The sequence below is a fragment of the Physeter macrocephalus genome, chromosome 8 (assembly GCF_002837175.3).
Source record: "Physeter macrocephalus isolate SW-GA chromosome 8, ASM283717v5, whole genome shotgun sequence".
Taxonomy (NCBI): domain Eukaryota; kingdom Metazoa; phylum Chordata; class Mammalia; order Artiodactyla; family Physeteridae; genus Physeter; species Physeter macrocephalus.
This window is the reverse complement of record NC_041221.1, coordinates 83,587,288-83,612,147: the sequence shown is the minus strand read 5'-3', so window position 1 is coordinate 83,612,147 and position 24,860 is coordinate 83,587,288. Positions and strand designations below refer to the sequence as shown.

The 24,860-nt window shown below is 34.7% G+C and overlaps 2 protein-coding genes across 5 annotated transcripts in view; both read right to left on the bottom strand.

Moving 5' to 3' along the window:
- XRCC4 (X-ray repair cross complementing 4) overlaps positions 1 to 24,860 on the bottom strand; it is a 283,471-nt gene that overhangs the window by 130,154 nt on the left and 128,457 nt on the right. For all 4 annotated transcript variants that reach the window (XM_024121119.1, XM_028493043.2, XM_028493044.2 and 1 more), the window contains exons 5-6: positions 22,635 to 22,787; positions 20,408 to 20,514 (exon numbers count right to left, since the gene is read on the bottom strand). In XM_024121119.1, coding sequence (XP_023976887.1) covers positions 20,408 to 20,514; positions 22,635 to 22,787 — 260 coding nt within the window. The remainder of the gene's footprint in view (positions 1 to 20,407; positions 20,515 to 22,634; positions 22,788 to 24,860) is intronic.
- Positions 21,579 to 22,059, bottom strand: LOC102995707 (small integral membrane protein 12). The gene has a single exon (XM_007123513.4). It carries the CDS (start codon positions 21,968 to 21,970, stop codon positions 21,692 to 21,694), a length of 279 nt encoding a protein of 92 aa, XP_007123575.1. The 5' UTR covers positions 21,971 to 22,059; the 3' UTR covers positions 21,579 to 21,691.

Sequence of the window (24,860 nt, the reverse complement as noted above, 5' to 3'; positions counted from 1 at the left end):
CATCCTTTAATATTTATCTTTCTGCTATTTAAAATCAATCTGAAAATTACAGAATTTGCTCAAGAAAGAGCTTTGTGAGCACTTAATAACATCTACTGATACAAATAAGCACTAAAAGATTATTAGCACACAGCAGCTTTGTCCAAATTCTGAAAGGCCCACAGGGATGAAGGCTCATTGTTTATCCTAAAAATTTACATTTCTCTGAAGACTGGCAGATCCTTTTCCAAAATCAAAAGTATTTGTTCAAGAGGCAAGCTCTTATTTTCTGAGTACTGCCACTATAACTCTTCATAAATCTCATCAAATTCTACTAAGATTAAATTCTAGGAATATTTTTTATAAATACTTGAATTTCTAGAATGAATGCTATTGGCAACATTTTCTTTAGATATTTTTTGAAAATTTAAATAAAATATAATATTTAACAGTGGTACATCTTACCATGACCACTACCAATAGTAATAGCGATATTAATAATAATGCTAGCTTCAGCTAATTTTTATTGAGTATTGATGGATACTATATTAAAGGTATAATTAATACTATATAAATATGTAAATCATAAAGATATATTTAAAGAAGTATAAATTTAAACCTTTTTGAACTTATAGTAGTCTCCATTAATATATCCCCTGCCCCGACTTAGCAATACAAATAAGGTAAAACATACATTTTCCTAGTGACATAGAAGAAATGTTCTAGCCCAGGCTGATAAATTTTATACCTTTTAAGTTTCCCCTTGATTATATTTCTAGATTATAATTTCTGATGGGCAGAATTATCAAATACCTTAGGACTTTCCAAAAATCAGATGGAGGGAAATAAAGCTGTGATTTCAGCAGTGAGTCACTTATATAATTCCTCTCAGAATTATTGGGATGGCAATAAGTAGAAGAAAACTTAGGAACACCCTTCTACTAAATGGCATTACACAGTTATCTCCTAGGCCACCACAGACTTTCCCTGACTTCATTATATTGTAGAACAAACAGTAGACTTTAAATGCATTGGCAAACCATAAATTCAGAGCTGGCTGAACTTCAGAGATTGTCTAATTTTCTCCTTAAATTTTATAGATGAGAAAAATGAGAAGCAAGAGGTTAGCAAAAAATACCTTGATGACAGAACTAAGGTATTGGTAGCACTACAGTGGAATCCTAGGTTTCATAGTGCTGTAAATAATTGCAGTATAAATTACTCAATAATTATTGTTGGTAACTAAAATTTTTTTAAATGAAGTTATAGGAAATAAATGTTTCTGGATAATATATAAATTCAAGAGAGATCTGTGCTTTTCTGGGGAAGAATGAGTTGCCCCTAATGCAGCAATCAGTAAGCAAAAAATCAATTATACTATACTAAATTAATGCTTCAAAAGTTATATACAGTTGGTCTCACAGATTCAACCAACTGTGGATTAAAAATATTTGGCAAAACAATCCCAGAAAGTTCCAAAAAGCAAAACTTATTTGCTGCACCCTGGCAACTATTTATATAGCATTTATACTGCATTGGGCATTCATTGTAAGTAATCCAGAGATGACTTATGGTATATGGGAGGATGTGCATAGGTTATATGCAAATACTATACCATTTTAGATAAGTGACTGAGCATCCTTGGATTTTGGTATCCACAGGGGTCCTAGAACCAATACTCCGCAGATACCGAGGAAGGACTCTAGTCAATTATTAAAAACAGCTATAGTGCTGAAGATTAAGGAAGAGTAGAGGAGGCTTTTATTCTTTCTCTGGATTCACGTCCAGAGAAAATCAGAATTGAATCGGTTGGGTACTTCCATTTGCCTATTGCACAGAGAGACACAGAACACATGGGTAGGCAAGTCAAAGTTAGAGAAATAAGATTTATATTGACATTGGAATTATTCAACTATAAAGGGTTCTTTACAGATTGATCCTTTTATGCATCAAATTAAATAATAAATAGTGTCTCAGTAACTGTTTATTTTCCAGTATAATAAATGTCAAAATAGCTTTCTGATTTCAATATTCTTTACATTAAATCTGGTCAGTTCACCCATATAAAATAAGTTAAGATTTAACAACCATATCTAGTTATTACTTGACAATAAAAGAACCTGAATAACAGAGTTAGTAATTAAAAAGCATAGACTTTGTTGTCAGCCACAAGTGAGTTCAAATTTTAGCTGTTTACCTTACTAAGTGAATGACCTTGGACAAATTACTTAACCTCTCTTGAATTGAGAGCTCTAAGGCCTAATATTGATTGTGGTCAAGATTAAATGAGATAAATTACATCAAGCACACAGCATGGCATCCCAACAGAGAAGCACAAAATCAATGTTAGTTCACTTTCCCATTACTCTTTTGACCAGAAACTTACCAGACTCGTTGACCTTGCTCTTGAACAGAATTTGATTAAAATAATCCTAGGCATCCTAATTTAGATATTAGAATGAAAGGGGCATAAAAGAGGTTATCTAGATGAATGTGGACAAAACTCCACATATTCAACCTCAAACTGTACGAGTAGTTTCAGATGAAAGTCTTAATGCTCTAATGCCTAGTCTTTTGCACAGCCACCTAAGCAACGTGACAGCTCAGCTATTGTTTGAATTTTTGGTTTGAGGCAATAGTTCTACTAAAGACTTTTGTGGAGCTCTCCCTAGTAAGATTTTTCATAGACCTTTTATAGAAATATTAGGACAATTCAGTGTGACAAAAAATGTTGGTTACCCCTTAGGTACAAAGCACTATGCTGATGCTGGGAAGCAAGAGTAAACCATGGTATTATCCCTTTTCTTTAGGAGCTCATGATCAGGCAAGTAGACAACTGATTAAATCGGTAGCATTTGTTGAACATTTTAAAACTGATCAGGAATGCAGAAAATGTAAAAGGCTGATGTCGGATATTGCAACTTTTCTGTGAAAATATTTTATGGAAGCATAATTAGTTTGCACTTCGGCTTTTAAAACATTTTAGGAAAGAATATATTTCATGGAAAGAAAAGAAAAATGAAGAATAAAAGTTTTCTTTGGGGTGATGTCCAACAAAATAGAGATTTAAACCAAGCTGACCTGCAGATGAAAGAAGTGTATTTTGCAGGGAAAGTCATTAAAAACACCTTATAACACATTGTAAAGTCCAATAGCAGAGGGAATTGTGACTCATTTAAACTCTAACAAATGACGAATCCATGTAAGTTGGTCTCACAGGCAGTTTATAATCAATCATGGTCAATGAATCTGTGAGTAGGTGGCACACCAGCCAAAGAACAGAGAATGAATGGAGTCTTTTAGGTTAATTTGATATAACACAATGTTTAAATAAGTGTTATGAAGCGTAGAGAAAAACAACTGAATAAACTATACTTTATCCTTCTGAAATAGATAGGAAATTGCGCCAAATAAAAGTCATAACTGCTGGGCTTTGTTTAGCAATATTACGATGCTAAAATAAACTCTGAGGCGGTCCTGATGTTATGCCAGGTAACAACAATAAAAGACCAAATTTGTGAAATTTTACTAATGACGTTTAAACAACATGACAGGTAAAATGAATTAAAAATAATAATCCAATGTAAACTGCATTTATTGTGTTCATGTCAAATATATTCAATTATACTGTAAAGGATGCATTCACCACTTTATAAACAAATTAAAAAATTCTATTGTGAGCAAGGCTCTGTGCTAGGTGATGCAGGAATAACAGTAAATTAACTCATCTACCTCTTAGAACACAGAACAAAGAGTATGGGAAACAAAGAAAAACGTTATCTCCTAAATGAAAGAGTAACATTGACAAGAATAATACTAGTTCATGTGCTCTAGCGAGTGCAAACACTTTCATATATATTATTGATACATGGCTTCCAGAATCCCTGCCTGATACAGAGGTAAGGGACATGTATACTTATTCACAATAATAAAGGGAAGATTAGACATGAGCTCTCAGCTCACTGTCTAAATCTTTTCCAATAAAATAGGCTATGCTTCTCCTTATGAACATGTATTTTATTTACATGATGCTGACAATCAAATAAAGAAGTAGCACTAAAATGAGGTACCATCTAAAACATGTGGGTTGTTACCACTTATGTAATAAATAAGCAGATAGAACAATACACAAGCAACCTTAGGCAAAAAGGAATTCTTATAAGAGGGTGACTTTTCAGAATTCAAATGTCAAAATTTCCTTCTAAGTGAGCCACACAGATTAGTTCTTAAAGTATTTAATTTTTGGTTTTTAATTCTCTGGTCCTAAATAAGCATGAAGTGAGTGAAGCAACACAAAGATGCTAATAAAGTGGCAGCACCTTCATCTTATGTTTTTAAACCGACACACTTCTTATTCTGAGTTACCAAGTGACTGAGCTGCCAATCACACTCTGTAACTTGAGCTATAAGAAATTGGCTTGAAAATAAAGGCTTTCCAACTGACAGCATCACTATGGGAGGTTCTCCATTTAACTATCAGACGATATTTTTTTGTTTTGTTTATCTTAGAGTTTAAAATAAAATGTAAAAGAAAGGCTGTCACTTAAAAAGCAATTAAATTTTTTAAAGAAATGACTCATTATTGCTGATCTCCTTTGTAATGGAAATTACAGCAAGTATAAAATACTTTGCACACCATGTTTTAAAGATATTGTTCACGTGAATTCTGACTCTAATGGTAGCAAAGTCTAATTTTATTTCACTTTGGAAAGCTATACCATAATATTGCAGAGAAAGATCTGTGAAGTCTTGATCTGAAGTTGAAAAATCATGAAAAGAAGCCTTCAGAGTTTTCAAGAAGAAAGTCACATTAATTAGCCTTTGAAATTAGTCATTTTTATTGAGAAAAGTGCCAAGTGTTTTGTCAGGTAAACTAAACCTATTTGACATTTTTTAATCTCTCAAAAATTGATACTATTAAAATTTTTATTTTAAAAAGTAATATTACCTAACTTGATAATTTTGCACTTCCAAATCAAGTATGCTACAAATATATCTATGAAAAAGAATAACCAATAAAAGCAAATAAAGATAATTACACAGATCCTCTATTTCAGTAAACACTGTCATTAAAAACTTAATCTAGTATCAATGAAATTAATCCCAGAATAGGAAGGCAAATTAAAAAGTATATCAAATATTGTTATGCACTTTATTTAATTTTCAATAATCTCACGTTCTGTTGGAAATAAATTAACTTTCTAATCATTCAAATGGTAAAATGTGGTAAATAGTGCATGCTGTATTAAAAAATGCATACTAATTACCATATTAAAGACTGAACAATTTAGAAGAAACATGTTTAATTTTTATTAACTCAGTGTTTTCCAAACTTATTTGGTCACAAAACTCATTTTTAGCAAAAAATTTGTTACTGTTTCTTGCTAGAATAGTTTTAATGGAATGAAGATCATTTGTCAGAAGATATTTCTCTAGTTCAAATTCATCTTCCTGTTAGTACTCAATTGAACCATTTCTTTCAAATAAAAACCATTACAAATGTATTCAAAGGAAGGCATTCTTCAGAATCGTCACTGGCCTTTTGGGTCAACAATAATAGAATTATCCCTGAGATCCTATCACCAACTGTTAACACTACTGGCCTCAGCAGTTTTAATAACCTTGGAGTCACCAAAGTGATATATTGAAGAAAGAGTTCAGCCTGACTTGTATAATCTTAGTTAATGCATCTTGTAGTCATCACAATATTTGCCATCATAATGCCTAAGAGTATCATGGTATATGTCAAAGCCTCATATCAAGGCCAGCTCACACACCAAATTCTTTTTAAATTCCCATTTACATTGCAACACCATTCCCAGTTCCCTCCCAATACCATAAAGCCCACCTCCAATGATAAACAGTGGAGCATTATATCAAGAGACATGGAAAGGATGAACAATAGTGTTTAAATTCTGGAGTTGTTTCTGTTGATTTTAATGATCTTTTGCTGGGATTCAGTTAAGGTGCTAATTTGCACTTGACAAATCCTCTGCAAATCAAGCTGGTCTCTGCCTGCAAATCAAGCTGGTCTCTGTTTTTCTGCACCAAAGGAGCTGTAATATTTGGTTGAAACACACAGAATTGCCAGTATTTGGCTATTATTGACACACATAAATCCCATATTGCTAATATAGGGACGGTAAGGTGTATCGTGCCTAAATATATCTTAATCAAAAAAAGAGACTGTAAATGTTTAAGGTAAAGGAAAAAGCAGAATATCATAAAGGGCCTCATGGAAGAGAATGTAGCCAAAACTGATGACCTGAAAAATCAGCATCTAGGGCACTTCAGTTCTGAACATTTTTTTCTTTTTTTTAATGAAGGAAGTTAACCACCAAAGTTTACATGCTATAAATGAAAAATAAAACAACAATAAAAATCTTTCAAAATAGTGTTTTTATAATAGTGAAATGTAGATATTATGAATGGATGCTCATTAATTATTGGCCAGCATCTAAAACCCTAGATGTGGACTCAACTTTTTAGCAAGTGAGCACTGGTGATTTTATTATAGTTATTCTTGAAAATATTATCAATAATTGGTTTTCAAGTGTTGGCTTCGACTAGAGATTAGTTTTACCTCTTTAAAACCTTTATGCAAGTCCTACTTCAGAAAGAAACTTTGGAGGCAGAAAAGTACCTGGTTTTTGCTCTCAAGTAATTTATAATCAAGATCACATATCTAAAAGTAGTATCACAATGAGATTCAACATGAAACCAACGTTTGGTCTACCACATACATTCAAAATTATGAACAACAGACATACTTCATTGTAAAAATTGTTATACATTATTTCAATGATCACAGAACTGAGATTAAATAAAGAACTTTTTAATAAATAGAGCGCACAGTTGTAAAATATAGATACCCAGTTTCTTTCCTAGGAAATTCCTTGACCAATCCACTTCACCAAGCATGAAGGATTCTTGACAGTGGCATGGAAAATACAACTTTTTCAGGAGATGACTCTTAGTTTTGCTTTTTTCCACGTCTAGCCAACAGCCATTCCACCATCCCTTCTTTTCTGATTACAGATACGCTTTTTGTTCACTTTCCACAGGGAAGCCTTAGGGATGAAGGTTTGACTAGTTAAGCCAATCACTGAAGGTATGTCATTCTCCCTACAAGTGATGGTTTCAGAAAAGGGTTTGTGGCAATTTTTTAAGAAACCCTGAGAAGAAATGTACATAAACATATGATAGATATGCTGAAGCAATGACAGCCGTCTTGTATTTTACCACATGAAAGAAAAAGCCTGAAGAGAATAGAGTAGAAAGATAAAAAGAACTTGAGTTCTTGATGACAGTGTGGACATACTGAATTATCCAACCATGGAAATTCTTTATGTTCAAACTTGCTATGGGAGATAATAAACTCCTTGTTGCTACCTAAAACTGAGTCTTTGTAATACTTGCAGCTGAAATCATCCCAACTGGAAAACAAGCTAATATCTGTCTTTAGACAACAATCTTGAAAATGCATGTCACAGAGCAAAGTATTAACCAGAGAAAACCATATAGATAATTTAAGACAATTACTTCTTAATTATATGAACAGTTTACTACAAACCCATTTAGTATATGACTACAGCATGCTTACTACTAGTTTCAGCACTTTTATATCATCAATGGAGAAAAAACACTTTCAAAGTACATTGCATACATCTTTCTTCAGTAAAACAATATGGGGCATACACATAATTGAATTTACTAAATAAATTATTTTTAAAAAATTAGTACATTCCTTTTAGTTGCAAGACACTGAATGAACTAGGTGCCATGAGGGACCACCACCTTCGAACAGCTAACAACCTAATGGAGAGAAACATATCTTCATAGTAGATTAAATTACCTCCCTAATTGACTCCTGATATAAAAGGGAGATAAGTAAAGAACGAATTAACAAATATTGCAAATATTAAGAAACAAAAGTGAATCAGTTGAAAATATTTAGGCTGGAGCACAGAAATCTGAAAGGACTAAAATTATGGAAAAGAACATAAGAAATGTGTGAAACATGGTGAAAACTCTAACATGTGGAAAACTCTAATATCAGTGTAACCGTATTCTCAGAAAGGGAGAAGGGAAAGAACAGGATAGGGTCAATATCTGAAAAATTACCAGCCAATAATTTTCTAAAACTGACAAAAGATGCCAAGCTACCAATTCAAGAAGCTCTACGACTTCAAGCAGGAAAAATAAAAAGAAGACCACACTTAGGTACATCGGAGAAAACTTGCTAAACACCAGAGCCATAGGATAAAATCAGCAAGAATAAAAAAAAGACGTTAACTTCATAGGAGCATCAATATGACTAAGAGCTGACTCGTTTACAAGGAGCAAAAGAAGCCAGAAGACAATGGAGCGGCATCTTCAAAGCGCTGAAGGAAAATCAACTGTCAACCTAGAAATCCATACCAGCAAAAATTCCTTAAAAAACTGAAGGCTTTCACAAAAACCACAACCAAGAGAATTTGTCAAAATCTGAAGTACACTAAAAGAAATATTAAAGGCAAGTCTCTAAGTTGAAGAAAAATAATCTGGAATGAAAACAGAAAGCATAGAAAAGAATAAAGAACAAAGTAAAAGGTAAAGATATGGATAAACATAAATGAATATTAACTTTTCAAAGCTACAATAATAATACTTTATGAGGTCTAGAATATATGACAAATTCAAATACATGTTACAATAATGCAAAATAGTGATGGGGCTAAGTGGTTAAAGTGCCGTAAGTCCTAGCATTATCTGGGAAGTATGAAAGTTAAATTTACACTAGAATGTAATAGGTCAGAGATGTATGTTGCCATCTCTAGAGTAACCACTAAGACAAAGATACAAAAAAAAAAGATACAAGAATTCATAATTAACAAGTTAATGCACAATTAACAAGGGGGGAAGTTTAAATAATAAAAATAAACAAATAGTGTCTTAGTAGATCTAAATCTAAATCTATAACTACTTGAACTATAAAAGGAGTAAACAAAGCAATTTAAAAGACAAAGACTATCTGGGTAGATTTTAAAAACAACTATATATTGCTAACAAATGACAGATTTTAAATATATGAAAGGTTGAAAAAAATGGAAAAACATGAAAAAGATAAACCATTGTAAACAGCAAGGAAAAGAAAGTTATAGCTATACTATTATCAGACAAAGACAACTTTAAGGAAAGAAACATTACTAGACATAAGGAGAGATATTTCATAATGATAAGAAAAAGTCAATTCACCAGAAAGTTAAAACAATTCTAAATTTCTATCCACCAAATAATATATAAACAGCATATAGAATAAGTCTATACTTAAAACTATAAATCTATATTTTTTAATGTCCATATGGACATTTGATAGTGTTACTTAATATTTATTTAGCACCTCTTTACCCAAGGCTCTTAAACAAGGACTGAGTATAAATCACCATTCTCCTGCCTTATTTGCTTTGCCATCAAATCATAACACAACTTCCAACAGAGACATGAACATTCCCATTCATCTTAATGGTGCATTAATGTCACCAAGCTATAGCTTTTCTAGTAGAATGTGTGCCCACTCTATTAAGTAAGAAGGAGGCCAAATATTCCATGCTTCCTTTTTTAGGAGCCTTAAATTATTTTATAAAAATGAAGGCATCAAATATACTTGAATTTAAAATATGAAATCATACTCACAGAACTCTAAGATTTCAATAAATTTGAGTGTTCTATTTACTGAACATGAAGAATTTTAGCACGGGAAGCGTTCTCAGAGATGAGCTCTGTGGTTAGATGCCTGTGTTAGAACCTCAGCTCCATAACATTAGGCTTGTTACATTGGGCAAGTTCTCTAATCTTTCTGTGCTTCAGTTCTCCCAGCTGTAAAATGGTCATAATCACAGTACACACTTTGCAGGATTGTTATTAGATGTAAATGAAACAATGCATCTAAGAAACCTAGAATAGACTCTGGCACCCATTTATAAGGGCTATGAGTAAAATAACTATGAGTCTGTAGTCGTTGTGGTGGTGGTGATGATGCTACCAGTAATAATGGTAGTGGAACCATAACAGAACAGTAATAGTAATAGAAGTAGATGTAGTAATGGTAGTGGTGGTGGTAGTGGTGATAGTAGTAGTAGTAGTAGGAGGAGGAGGAGGAGGAGTAATGATATGATAGTTATGATAGATAGAAGAACTATTGTGATAGTCTTCATTGTCAGTATAACCATCAACTTCCAGGGGTCACACACTCAAATACTTCCAGAAATCATGCAAGTGATATCAATGAATGAATGAAGACAGATCTAAGAGAAGTGTTGAGGACTACAGAAAACAAGGAAACCTATGCCCTGTTTAAATGCATTCAAATTTATTATTTGAAACACTGATATCACCGAGGAAAAACAAAGTATGTGACCTAGATTGTAACAAGGATCAACAGTTTACAGCCTCTGACTTAGTCCAAGTTATGCATCTAAATTTTTTTTTAAATATGGTTGTTAATATAGCTAGTCATTGTGCTTGAAAGTACCCTAAGTTTTTTTTGTTCTGTCATCCCCCAAATTATAATCCTTCCCCTCTCCCCACAAAATCCTGAGTGCCAATAGGTATATATTTGCAGCTACTATTTCTCAGCATTCTTGAGCTTTACAAGGCTTGAATTTGGCACTTAGGGTCTCAGTTTGAGTATTTCGTTTGCCTACCCTACTTGTAACTGTTCTCTTTCACTGCATCATGCATTCAGACTCTGCTTAGCAAGCCTGCTGATATCCATCCTTCACACATCCCCAGGCCCTCAGAGTTAAGTTGCAGCAAATATCATTGTCAATGCTGGTGGGCTGGCAACATTCCAGAAACTCATCACTGGTAACCTTCTCTATCCTTTTGATCTTAAATATGGCTTATAGGTGATATTGATGAAATGGCTAAAGGAACCAGATGTGCTGTCTGTGGTAGAGATCCCTGCCACAATCACAGAGAGATGAGAATCCTACATATTACAGTATAGACATTCAGCTGATTTAGAGATTGTTGATGCATTACACCCCTTCGTCTTAACAGGGGTTTGCAGTTTTACAGCGCCAGTGAAAATGTTTAGCTTCATTTTTCTTGGTCATATTGATAAATGTAGTAAAACAGATTTCTGAAATCTGTTTTGCTACAATGAATCCAAAAAACAGTGTAACACCTTTTGCGTTTGTTAGGTGTTACAATACTCAATTACACCCACAATCATCTACACACACCCAAAGGTCTCATGACTTACATTAACAGGTTCATAAAAACTTGGTAGTAAAATCTGATTTCTTTTTTTTTTGTGGTACGCGGGCCTCTCACTGTTGTGGCCTCTCCCGTTGCGGAGCACAGGCTCCGGACACACAGGCTCAGCGGCCATGGCTCATGGGCCCAGCCGCTCTGCGGCATGTGGGATCTTCCTGGACCGGGGCACGAACCCGTGTCCGCTGCATCGGCAGGTGGACTCTCAACCACTGCGCCACCAGGGAAGCCCAAAAATCTGATTTCTTTTTCACAATATTCTAAATCTGTTCTAGAACCACAGAATCAGCCTGAGATGGAAGGTTTCTAAACATTAAGATCAAATAGATCTTACGTGTGTAAAATAGAGATACAATGTGAGTCACATAGAGACTTTTAAATTTCTTATTAGCCTTATTTTAAAAAGTAAAAAAGAAGCAGATGAATAGTAATATTATATTTAACTAAATATATCTAAAATATTATTTTAATATATAATTAATATCAAAATTTATTAGACATGTTACATTCTTTTTTCATACTAAATATTTAAAATCCAATGTGTGGTTTATCCTTACAGCACACTTCAATTTGGAATAGCCACATTTCCACTGTTCGAAAGCTTCATGTGACTGATGTCTATTTTATTGAATAACGCAACTCTAGACAAACCTCCAGTCCAATGTATTAATACATGGTGACTTAGCTTCTGTCTGAACACTGATATTTTCTCTTCTTTTCATCTCAATTTCTCATTTATTCTAAGCTTAAGTTTCCTTTTAACAAGTCTTATTCCATCTTTTCTGGTTTAAACACCGTTCTCCTAGGTCAATGGTTCTGAATCTTTTTTGGAACATGGTCCCCATTGAAAAGATAAAAAGTTTGGGTCCTTGCTCTAGAAAAACGTACATTTCCATTGTTATGAGTTGAACTGTATCCCCACCACCCAGAAAGATATTTTAGAGTCCTAATCCCCAGTACCTAAGAATGTGAACCCACTTGGAGATAGAGTATTTAGAGGTAATAAAGTCATGAGCTCATCTGTGTGGGCCCTAATCCAATATGATTGGTGTTCTTATTAAAAGAAGAAATTTGGACACAGGTTATACATAGAGGGAAGATGATGTGAAGAGACACAGGGAGAAGATGGCCATTGACAAGCCAAGGAGAGAATTTAGGAATAGATCCTTCTCCCTCATGGCCCTCAGAAGGAACCAACCCTGTTGACATCTTGATTTCAGACTTCTAGTCCCCAGAACTTTAAGACAATTTACTTCTATTGTATAAGCTACCTAGTTTGTGGTACTTTGTTACAGCAGCCTTAGCAAACTAATACATGCATACATACATATAATTTTATATATAATTCCAAAGGGCTCAAAGATCTCCCCACTAAACATCCTTTAAGAACCAGAGGTTGGGCTTCCCTGGTGGAGCAGTGGTTAAGAATCCGCCTGCCAATGCAGGGGACACAGGTTCGAGCCCTGGCCCGGGAAGATCCCACATGCTGCGGAACAACTAAGCCCGTGTGCCACAACTACTGAGCCTGAGCTCTAGAGCCTGCGAGCCACAACTACTGAGCCCACGTGCCACAACTACTGAAGCCTACGTGCCTAGAGCCTGTGCTCTGCAACAAGAGAAGCCACGACAATGACAAGCCCATGCACCGCAACTAGAGAAAGCCCGCGCAAGGCAACAAAGACCCAACACAGTCAAAAATAAATAAATAAATAAATAAATGTATAAAAACTAAAACAAACAAGAAAAAGAACCAGAGGTTAAGAACTCACTTTGGATTGAACAAATTAAAAAGCATTTATGTCGTGTTTCTGTCACTTATTAACATTAATTATATCAACCAACATTTGTCCCAAGTCCATTCTCAGATCAGGCTTCTTACCACAACAATGGTAAAATAACATTTTTAAACTATTCTCAGAATTCCTGCAAATCACTGCATGTTCTAAGGTTTAATATGATTCTCATGGGTTACGCTACACTTTGAGACTATAACCTTATTTACGTGATCTTCTGCTCATGTTTAGTACATGTCCTCTTAAAACTGGGACATACAGAAATATGGGAAAATATTTATTTTCTTTAGATACTTCCCTTTTTCTCACCTAATTCATATACAAGTCAAAACCATATAAAGCAGGGTTTCTCACTTGGGTTCCACAGAATAATAAAGCCCATTTTAAAAGTTCCTAAGGTCTTATAATTTTGAGATCTGTTTCACAATACATTCTATCCTTCATCATTATGCACATTAACATATTAAAGACTAGGAGAGATTATGCAGGAAAGAAAAAAATTGTTTAAGTTAAATAAGTGACCACATAGTTTTTTTCTCACATATGTATTACCCATTGAAACATCATGTAGATGACTGCTTATGTCAAGTCACCATACTCTGTAAAATCCTAGTCATACATACTTGGAGAAAGATGGTATAAATGTAGCCACATAGCAGGCTAACCTCACGTTATTTAGATTCACTGGCCCAACCCAGTTAGCCACTGTTGGCAAGTTCGTTACTGCCACCAACAACACTGTTGGATGTGGTTATCACCTTCCACTGATAATTAAGTGAGACCTATTTGGTCCAGGCATAACAGTTTCCAGTCCTCATGGCCTCCCAGGTCCTGACAGAACTCCATACCTATCAAGTTCAGGAAACAGAGGATGGGGGAACAGCAACGAGGATAGCTGGGGCAAGAACTCCACAGACTCCCAATTCTTACCTGAATTTCAGTAATTTTTTTAAGCATAAATACTTCTAATATTGCTGTTTGCTTTTTGCTCATTTCCAGAGCAATGAAGTATATGTTTATTTCTTTTTTGGCCATTTTAGATACATAATTACTTTTGGAGGAGAGATTCTGCCAACCTTCTCATCACGCATAGCCAGAGACAAATATTCTTAACAGAATTTATTTTTGTCTCTCCAAGAACATACAAAAATGTAGAAATAGTTGCCTAGGAGGTTATATCAAAGTTATATTTTAATAGTGTGGTATAGAGAAGTTATCACAAATTTGCTAAATACCTTTGGTACATTTGAGAGTTCTCAGGTAAATAAAATACTAAGTTAAAATCTAAAGCAATTAATATACACAGGGAGTGAGGTAAGTCAGACAGAGAAAGACAAATACTGTATGATCTCACTTATATGTGGAATCTAAAAAAGCCAAACTCATAAAAACAGAGTGGAATGATGGTTACTGGGGGCTGGGGGGTGGGGAAATTGGGAAGTTGTTGTTTAAGGGTACAAACTTGCAACTAGTAGATCAATAAATCCTGCAGATCTAATGCACAGCAGAGTGATTACAGTCAATAATACTGTATTATAAACTTCAAAGTTGCTAAGAGACTAGATCTTAATTGTTCTCACCACAAAAAAGAAATGATAAATATGTGATGTGATAGAGGTGTTAGCTAACTCTTCGGTGGTAATCACATTGCAATTATAAATGTACCAAATCAACACATTGTACACCTTACACAATGTTATATGTCAATTATATCTCAATTTAAAAAAATATACAGAGGGATGACCTCAATAGAAATATGTACATTCTGGAATTTTCTCCACAAGCTTTACATCATAAAGCCTAGCTTGTTTAATCTGATGATATTGACTACCTCTATGGAAAATTTATGTATAAATAGGATCTCTCTTCTCTTTAGAAGAAAAAAATGTTCTCATTATTCTATTGCATCAGTGACAGTCTCTTTAGTGCTAGCAAAGTCCCAAAGGTTTTTACAATACCTCAAAAAGAAATGTGCAAATGTGGGCAATCTCTTGTTACAGAAGGCAAATACTTTCTCATTCTTTTCTCCTGTGTGGCCAATAGTAATGTACTTAACATTTCTAGGCCTCTGTTTCTCATCTGAAAAATAATGGGCTTGTACTAGAAGATCTAGAACTATATTAGATCTAGATTTCTCAAATATATGCCATCGTTCCTCTGCAACGTTGCTTATGTATAAGAGCCCATGATCGCTAGGAAATACACTCAAATTGCTTTTCCAGTTTTGTGATAGGTTCTACTAAATCAAGCTTTTTACTTAGAATTTATAAACAAATGTGCCTATGATAAACAAGCTGGATAATATTAAGGGCATAGTCTGTGATTCTAAAGCTGAATTCTGAGTAATCTCTTTGGCAGGACATGCTGTTATCCCCTCTGTGAGTAGACATTCAGTGTTCAAAGCAACGAGCTCTTTGATACTTGGAAATTTTGGATTCTGTTCTATTTTTAAAAGCTACTATATCAGTATTCATCAACTGTTTGACATGGCCATTCATTTATATTCAAAAAGGCTATTCTATAATTACCCTTCCTTTCAGGAAGCCCACCAACTAAGAGAAGCCTGAATTACTGATAGCAGTTATACAGGGACCTTCCTGTTGGTTAAGAAGGAAGACTAATTAAACTAATGTGCTAAATCTCGGGCTAATAATTATACAGAAAAGTGGTAAGAAAGCTTATTTTACCAGTTTTTAGTGGTTGTGCACCTTTAATATGAAGCTAAGAAGGCTAAAACATTCTAGAATAAGTATATTTCTTATTTGAACTTTTGGTAAGTCTGATTTAATTGTTCTCTAAATGTTATAAATTTGTCAATTTCTAATAGAAATAACTATAATTTTAAAATACTGGTTATTCATTAAAATAATTTTAAATAATATTAAAAATAATTAATGACACGTTAAAATAAGTCCTCTTGTGGTGGCTAAGTAGGAGCCAATTAACCATATGTTTTCAAAATGCTTCACATAAAGATCCTATTTCTATAAAATAAACCCAATTTTTCCCTAAATATTCACAGGCATTTTGAATTCTGTTAAGACTAAGAAATGCTTTGTAATAATTGCCAAAATTCTTAGAACATTCATATACATTTAAAATTTGTTTTCACACAATTCTACTTTTATTGCAGTATCAAAATGGTTATGAAACAATATAAAAATCTGCATAACCCTAAGTTATTTCTTAGGTTAGATCAGCTATTGTTGGGGCAAATGAAAGGCCACTTGCATGCACTGCTGCTTAGTGGCCTTTTGTCACTAAAATGCTATACCAATTACACTTATATCTCTGTATATTTTGGTGAGGTTCTGTTATTCAGTGGACCTAGTTCAACTTGAAGTTTCTCCACAGCGATGGACCTCAGGTATTACCTTGAATTATAACTAAAGAAACAGAGGATTTCCTGTAGAGAAGGTTGTTTAATAATATCTATAATAACCCAATACGTTTCCATTGAATTAAAAAACGAAAACAACTTTGGAGGTAGGAGGAGTCCAGACTAACCAGGAAATCCTTAAAGCCACAAGGAGTTAATACCAACTAGATGAGAATGAAAGTGACCCATCCTCCTTTGTAATCCAGGAATTGAGCTATAAATAGGGAACACAGCAACTAGTTTATCTATCATAATCTTAATCTGAAACAAAGTGAATATCTATGAACTCTAGGGCTTTAGTATGCAGTCACAGTTTAGGAAATAAAGTCTGTAAAACAACTGCTACCTCTCTAGAAATTCTGGAAATTAAGACATAGAGAAAGCAAATCTTACTAGAGAAAAACATAAAACGTAGTCGTGGGGTGATATCGACTGTGATGTTCAAGTTTTAGAATACTTCAGAGATCTACTTTTAGCTAATAAACTGTTAGTGAATATTTTAAAGGTTTTTCTTAAACCTTTAAATATGGTGTAGTACACATGAACATGATGTCACTTATTGGATTGAACTACTTGTCATTAGTTATTTCCTCAACAATCCTAACGATGAGGGAAATTTAGAAACTTTGGAGGAAAAAAGTAATAAAACAGATTGCTTATTCATAAAAATGTTACCTATCAGTTTCCTACAAACTACAATATCCCTTCCCTACTTCTGGGTATATGCATAAAAATTGTTTAGTGGTTCCACAATATTCATTCAAATCTTTTACTTGAATGAATATTGTGGAACCACTAAACAATTCTGGGCTCACTAAACCTCTTCATCATGCAGGAATGAGGTAATAATGTAAACAACTCATGAGGAAATCTGGTGATTTTAATAATTAATGATGAAAATATATTTATATAATAAAAATTACTATCAAGTTACAGATCTAGCCATTTAAAGAAATGGCTTTCTGAAAGATAAATGTATTAAATCCCATCGATTTGTTTTCCTCTAGTTTTTATTGTACAGAAAGCACACATGAACCTGCAGTATCTAAAATAAATTCATGTATTTACTTGTACTCTAAGAAGTTATTGTCAAGACAGCAGAATAAGGAAGAAATTCTCACTGTTGTACCCCAAACACATAGTAGTAATATATAAAATACCAAAAGACTAAACTGTGATTAAAAAAAAAAATCTCATGGACTAAGAATATATTTTGTCACCATAAAAGAATAGATTATGTAATCTGGTAAATTATGAGGCTGATTTTGTTGTTTAACATATATAATGTTTTTCCTCAGATCTATGGAATCTAGTGCTTAATGCAAAATTAAGCATTTTAGATCTAAGATTCACTTTTTTTTCCTTTAGCAAACCAGTTTTATGAACACTTCTTGCTGAAGCAGAGAGAAAAGAATAGTTAAAACTTCTAATAAAAATGCTCTTAATTCTTGACATAGAAAATTTGTCAAAAGCAAGTTAAATGCAAAAAAAAAAAAATTAGAATCAGAGACCTATGGTCAAATATGTTGTGAACTAGACATGAGTTAAAGAAAAAATTCCATGTAAAATATAGAAAAAAATACGCAATGACCTAAACATTTTTGAAGAGAAATTTTGCCAAATTTAAAAGAGTACAATTATAACATAAAGCTTTGCTTAAAAGAGACAACACATAAAGGACCCCATTTTCATATACCCATGTTTAACCGTATACTTTCTCTTCAAAAATAATTTTCGTCTACATCAAAGTTTCGTGAGATACTCTGAATAGGGAACAAAATCAAAAGCCATTGTGTTTAATAAAAATTCAGAATGTTCAAATTGGAAAGAGTACAGATTCTCTTTCTTTGTGAGCTTTCAATTACATCTGATTATTTTTAAAAAGGATCTCATTTTAAATGGGCCACAAATGTAAACCAAGCATAGCCTCCAAATGAAATTTTACTCTCATGTGCAAAATGAGAGACTGTGTGTGACAGACCCAATTCAAATCTAATTAGAATCAGATTAATCAATCAACTACTTTAATCAACAACAGAACATTTCCATGAATGTAATTAGACACCTCCTGTGTCTTTGTTCCATTTATTCTACCTTCTTTCCTGTCATTAGGGGAAGTGCCCATGCTCCTAGCTAAATGAATCCTGCCGTTTGTGCATCTGATCCCATCTTATCTACTTAGAGACAGTATTCTAGCAATTCTTACCTCTGTCTACAGCCTGGACATTTTTTTCTCTCTGTCCTTATGTACTCCCATCAGTATGCAAACATGGCATTATTTCTCTCATCTAAGAGAAAAAAAAAAACCCTCTTGACCTCACTTCCCCCTCCAGCTCTTGACCTGGGTCTTTCCTTTTTTTTTTTTTTTACAGTAAAACTTGTTAAAAGCATTGCTTATATTTGCTATCTCTTCTCCAATTCTCTCTTCTCATTCCTTTTGAGCCTCCTAGTCTATTCCCCACCATTCCACTGAAAATGTTTATTAAGAGCCCCAATAACATTTATATTGCTAAATACAGCAGTCAGTGCTCATCCTCATCTCCCTTGACCAATTTGCAGCATTCAACTCAGCTGATAACAGTCTCCTCCTTGAAACACTTCGTTGACTTGGCTTTCAGGATACCATGCCTACAATATTTGCTGCTCCCTCAGTCTTCTGCGTTGGTCTCCTCATCTTCCTGACCTCTGCGCACTCAAGTGTATTAGGGCTGAGTCCCTGGACCACTGCTCTTTTCGGTCTTCTCAAACTCCCTTGAGATCTCAGCCAGCTCTAAATACCATCTTATTTGTCAGCAGGAGCCCTCCCCCAAAGTCCAAATTTGTATATCCATCTCCCTATTCAGTATCTCAGAATTAATGTTTCCAAAACTGAGTTCCAGCCCTTCGCCTCGTAGTCTCCCCAACCTTGCTAGGTCAACTGCATCTTTCAATAGTTCATTCCAAAAAGCTTACCATCACCGCTGTCTTTCTCTGATGACCCATACCCACTTCATCAGCAAATTCTGCTGCCTCTAAACATTTCTAGAATCGGCCCTTTGTTTACCACCTTCACTGCTTTCACTCTGGTCTAAGGCCCTCTCATCCTTCACTCACTGCTGAACTAGCTTTCTGTCTGCACTTATCATCCTATATTCTCAACACAACAGATTAATCCTGTTAAAACTTAAGTCAGATCATGTCACTTGACTAGTTAAAATTCTGTAAGTTTCCAGTATCACTCAAATTGAAAACTGAAATCCATACAATGGCCTAGAAGACCTTATACATGATCTGGCTCTCTGACCTCATCTCCTAATACTCCCTATCTTCATCTTTCCACTTTATGCATACTGCTCTCCATGCTATTGCTTGAACACATCAGGCAAACTCCCACATCAGGGCATTTGTACTTAACTGCTTTTTCTGCGTGGCATACTCTTCCCACAGGGAGATATACACCTTTTCACCAAGGTCTTTTCTGGTGCCTCAGCTAAAATCACAACCCTCATCCCTATTCCCAACCTGACATTTTGTATCATCCTTTCCTGGTTTATTTTTCACCTCAGCATTTATCACTAACATACTTTAATTTACTCATCTTGTTATTGTCTGTTTCCCTGGCTAGAATTTAAACTCCATGGAAGAGGAAATTTTTGTGTTTTTCTCTCTACTGCAGAGAAGAGTTCCTGGTACATATTAGACGTGAAGACATATCTTGCTTATCGCTTATGCATCTTTGTTTAATAAGGAATAGTATACCTTGATGTATATGTGTGTGTGTATGTATATACATGTGCATGCTTGCTTGTTTTGTTGTTGCCAATGAGTTGCTGCATTTTATAATAAATATTAATTTTTAACATTAAGTAGTTGTGGTTTTAGACTAAAAACCTTAAAGAATGTGTATAGAAAAAATTATTTTCATAACATTTTTCTTTAAGGTTTATTATCATAATAAGTAATAAATAATAAGCCAAAGTGAGATGTTCAACAAAGGAAATAAATGTATTTACTTTACCTGGACTTAACACAGAGGGATTAGGTGGGATTTCACTTTCCTCATCAGTACTTTCATCATAGATTGCATCTCTGTCAGTAGTCATTTCAGAACATGTTGGAGATTCCCTAGAAACAGAGAGAGGTAGACTTATAAATTATTGGTTCATTCCTGGCTAGGTATCAAATTCACCAGTAAGTAATTATAGAAAATATCCCTGGAAAAACATTATAATTAAATAAATATATATTGAAATATATATAATTAAGATGAAAGCACTTTAAAGACTATATGTTAACTCTCTTAAGAAGTTTCTCTTTTACCTTATATAAATGTGGTTTAGTGCTCATTAAAATTAGAGTCAGTTTATTATCATTTATTATTTATCTATCAAATCACAATACTATTCTTCTAAATTACCTTCTGTGGGTCACAGACTAATCAGTACTTTACTGATCTCAAAGCAGTTCTGCCTTTCATTTGGTCTCCCCAAAACTCTGAGATGGGTACCTTTATTCTTATTACGAAGATATCCAAGTAAGGCACAGAGAGTTTAAGGACTTGCCCAAAGATACTATCTATCAGTACCAGATCAACACTTGAACTAGGATCATCTGACATCAAACGTTATATTCTTTTTTTTTGGTTCTCAGACGCCACTTTAATCAAGTTTTGCACTACACAGTGACGGGGTGGGGGTGAAAGACGGTGACTGTTTTCAAGCAAATTCACCTGCCCCAAGGTGAACAGCCTGGGCTCCCAAGAAAACTGCGTTCCTTCCCAGGGGAATCCCCTTCCTGAGCTGACAGGACAGGATTTCAAGGAGAATGAACACAAAGGACAGAGCAAGCTAGTTAAGGGAGCCAGGGAGATTTCTGAACTCTTCCCAGTGCAAACTAGAACTAGGCATGTAGGTATCCCTCCTAAAGGCATCACCCCAATCCCAGCCACTCCCACCTGAGGCCAAACTGCCTCCCCACAGGGACTGACAGCCAATGTTCATTTCATCACTCTCCTCCCAGTGGTGCACCTAGCAGCGCAGAAGCCTTTGCAGCTCTGGCCACCATCCAGCAGAGGCAGCCTTCAGGCCAGAACCCTCACAGGCCTTCCTCTTCACTGGCCCCTCAGCTACTAGTGTGTCTGCCTGGCCATAGCAAAGCAGCCAGTATGTGTGTGGCTGTGTGGGGAAGGAGGGGCCAGAAGAAGCAATAAAGCAAATCAGATGTGGGTTCTGGTTGCTGGGTCGACATGGTGGCAGGGCCAGTCCTGGCCCACAGAAGGACCCATAGGGCCCTGTGTCCTCCATTAATTCTTCTCCGGGCGGTTTCTGTTCAGGACAGCTTTAGGGGCAAATTCCAGCTTGTCCTTAAGGCTCACGACTTGGGTGTGGTCCTTGCCTAGCAGCTCATCCAGCTTGCGGTCCTCTCGGCGCTCCGAGATGCTCTTTTCCTCCTCCACAGGCTGGGGATCCTTCCCCCGGATGAACCATTCCAGGTGGTAGCCCACAGCCCCAACCACGAAGGCCACGGGAAAGGTGACATAGGGAGCATAGGTACGCACCACGGTCCAAAGCACAGGCCACATGACATCCGCGCCGCAGCTCACACCCCACCGTCCGGCCCCAGCCTTCCGCCAGCGATCTGCCCGCGCTCGGGGAGCACCGAAGCCGCCACTCCCAGCGGCCCGCGAGACCTCGCCCCCGTTATACTCTTTATATTATGCCATTAGTAAATTTGTGCTTTCTCTCAGATTCAGGGTAATAGACCCAAATCTATATCAGCTAATGCCTAATATTATTATAATTGTCCAAGCCATACCAATCATAAGTCACCTATGATTCTTCCTTAAAAATCAAGTACATATTCACTCTTAGAGCCACTTGATTCTAAAATTAAGCATTGCTTAGACATCGAGATTACAAATGTGTGCCCAACTCTATGGTTCTGCAGAAGATGAAAGCTTTTAATTAATATATTTCTTAGTGATGCCTAAGAATTAAACTAATATTACTTAGGTAAATCTCATGCCAGTTTTATGATTGAAGTCTAGGTGTGACAGTTGGGCAGGCATGGAGAGATCATGTTGAGAATTCTCCAGTCTACTGCATCTAACAACCAGAGCATCCAACCCCAGACTATCAAATGATCTCATATTACTAAAAAGTTGGCATCTAACTTTCATTAAGTTTGGGAAAAAATTCCATTAAAATGTGTGCATCTGCCATCCCCAAACAGAAAGGTCAAAATACTTTTTATGCTCGATGTTCTTTTCCAGTTCTTGAACTTCATTTAACAATTTATGTAAGCTTCTGATCTTTGCTTTCTTCTCATTCAGCACCAGAATGAACCGTTTATAAAGATCAGTCTCCAAAGCTTCCTTAGCACTCACAGATTTTTCAAATCTAAAATATAAATAAACAAACAAATAAATAAATCATGCAGGTTTTGTTTTAGCATTATTCAATCTAATACTGAGGAAAATTTCAAGAAAATTTTTCAAGAAAAATACAATTAAAATCATTTAAACATGTTTTCATTGATTTAAAGTTTTATATAGGTAAACAAATAATTAGAACTTATTGTTCATTAGCGTTTGTAGTTTACATACAAATTGGAATAGAAATTGGAAACTGATAGCAAAAAAGTTTTTAAAACATCTAAATGCCTAAATGTAATAACTTATTCACATCTATGGTTTACTTCCAAAAGAACATATTTGTGGGAGAAATTTCAAACAAGAGTAACTATAGCCTATGTTTCTTGTACTTTGTTAATATTACTATAATAGCAACCATAATCTTGTTTTGTGATTAAGTGATTTACCTAATCTGTTCTCCCCAAATAGATTATGAACTACTCCACAACAAGAACATGACATACCCAGTTGTATCTTATAACCCAGCAAACACACACACACACACACACACACACACACACACACATATTTATCTAACTTGAAATTTCCAAGGAGATTAATGAAACAGCAAGTGTGAAACACTATACATTTAAAATTTTAGATATATAAGACAAAACATAAAATTCTCTATCATTTATAATTCTTCCTACAATGTTCAAATGAGCTAACAAGAGACTGTACTAATTTTAATCTCTCAGATATATATAAAATAAAGAAGGCAAACTAGCAGAGGTTGTATACACTTATATGTGCATACACACACACCATGAATAAACCTCTATTTTAAAGATTCAAATATAAATTATTTCATGTAATATATTCTTTTAAAAGTAGTTTAGCTCTGCCTGGTTTTCTCTTTACCATACTGCTAATTATACTTGTTGTTCTATACAGGTATTCTAGTATTTTCATTATATATATTATTTAACTATATATATTTTTCAGTGAAATAATTAGAAACAAAAATGTCAAAATTTGATATACATGCCCTTATACTTTCAAGAGACTACCTAGCTAAAAATGCAAAGAATTAGGGCCTCTCATGGGATGAAAGGGAACATATGGCATTATATTTTCTGGGACCAATTAAAACAGTCTTATACCGTAGTCATTCCTAAGGCTGTGAACTCCGTAAGGGCAGAGAGCATGTATGTTTTACTGGCTGCTTTATCCTCTGTGCCTAGCATAGTGTTTGGTATTCAACAGATGTTGAATAGCTATTTATCAGATAAATTAATGAAGTGAGCAAGTTAATATGGACATCTTATAAAGAAATAGAAAACCAGTGATTCTGAATATTACATTTTTCACTCCTTTAATAGCTATTCACTATTGTAACAGTAATACTTTTCATCTTCTTCAAGCTTCTAAAAAATTGTGATATTTAAGTGATGCACATAATGGTACAGCTAAAAGAGTTTAGGCATAGAAAGGAAAAAAATAAATGAAAGAGCGTAGGGATGCTTAATGCTTATATTTTGTAAAGAGGGAATCAATTACATCGCCTAAAAGGCTAATGGATTTAAAAATAAATAAATGTGACCAAAAGATGCATGAAAGTAAAATTGAAATGAAAACAGGGATGTGGTTCAGGGGAGAAAAACAAGACCAGGGAAAGTGATCAAAATTCCTCATCTTATAACAGGGAGCAAACAAGTAAATCTTAAATTTCAGAACATTAAGAAGTAGAGTGAATAACTATATGTAGCAAATCACCAAAAGAATGAAAACAGAAATTCTAAAAATTAATTACCTCCAAGGGTAGGCTAAGGATAGAGGATTTTTAATTTCATACTCATCTGTACTTGCTGAACATTTTATACAGGCTTAACTTTAATTTAAAAAATTGTTTATCCACTTGCAAAAAAAAAACTGTGATAAATATTAATATAGCAGTACCTCTATCATCAAGCAAAGCTCTCTGAGAAAGAAGTACTCCAAAAGGTGTGGGGAAAAAAACAGAGCCAAAGTTGAGGAGAAGCTGCCAATATTGATGGCTTATTTTAAGCTGGGACATGTTACTGCATTTATATTTCAGATGCAAAGTGTCTGTAAACAT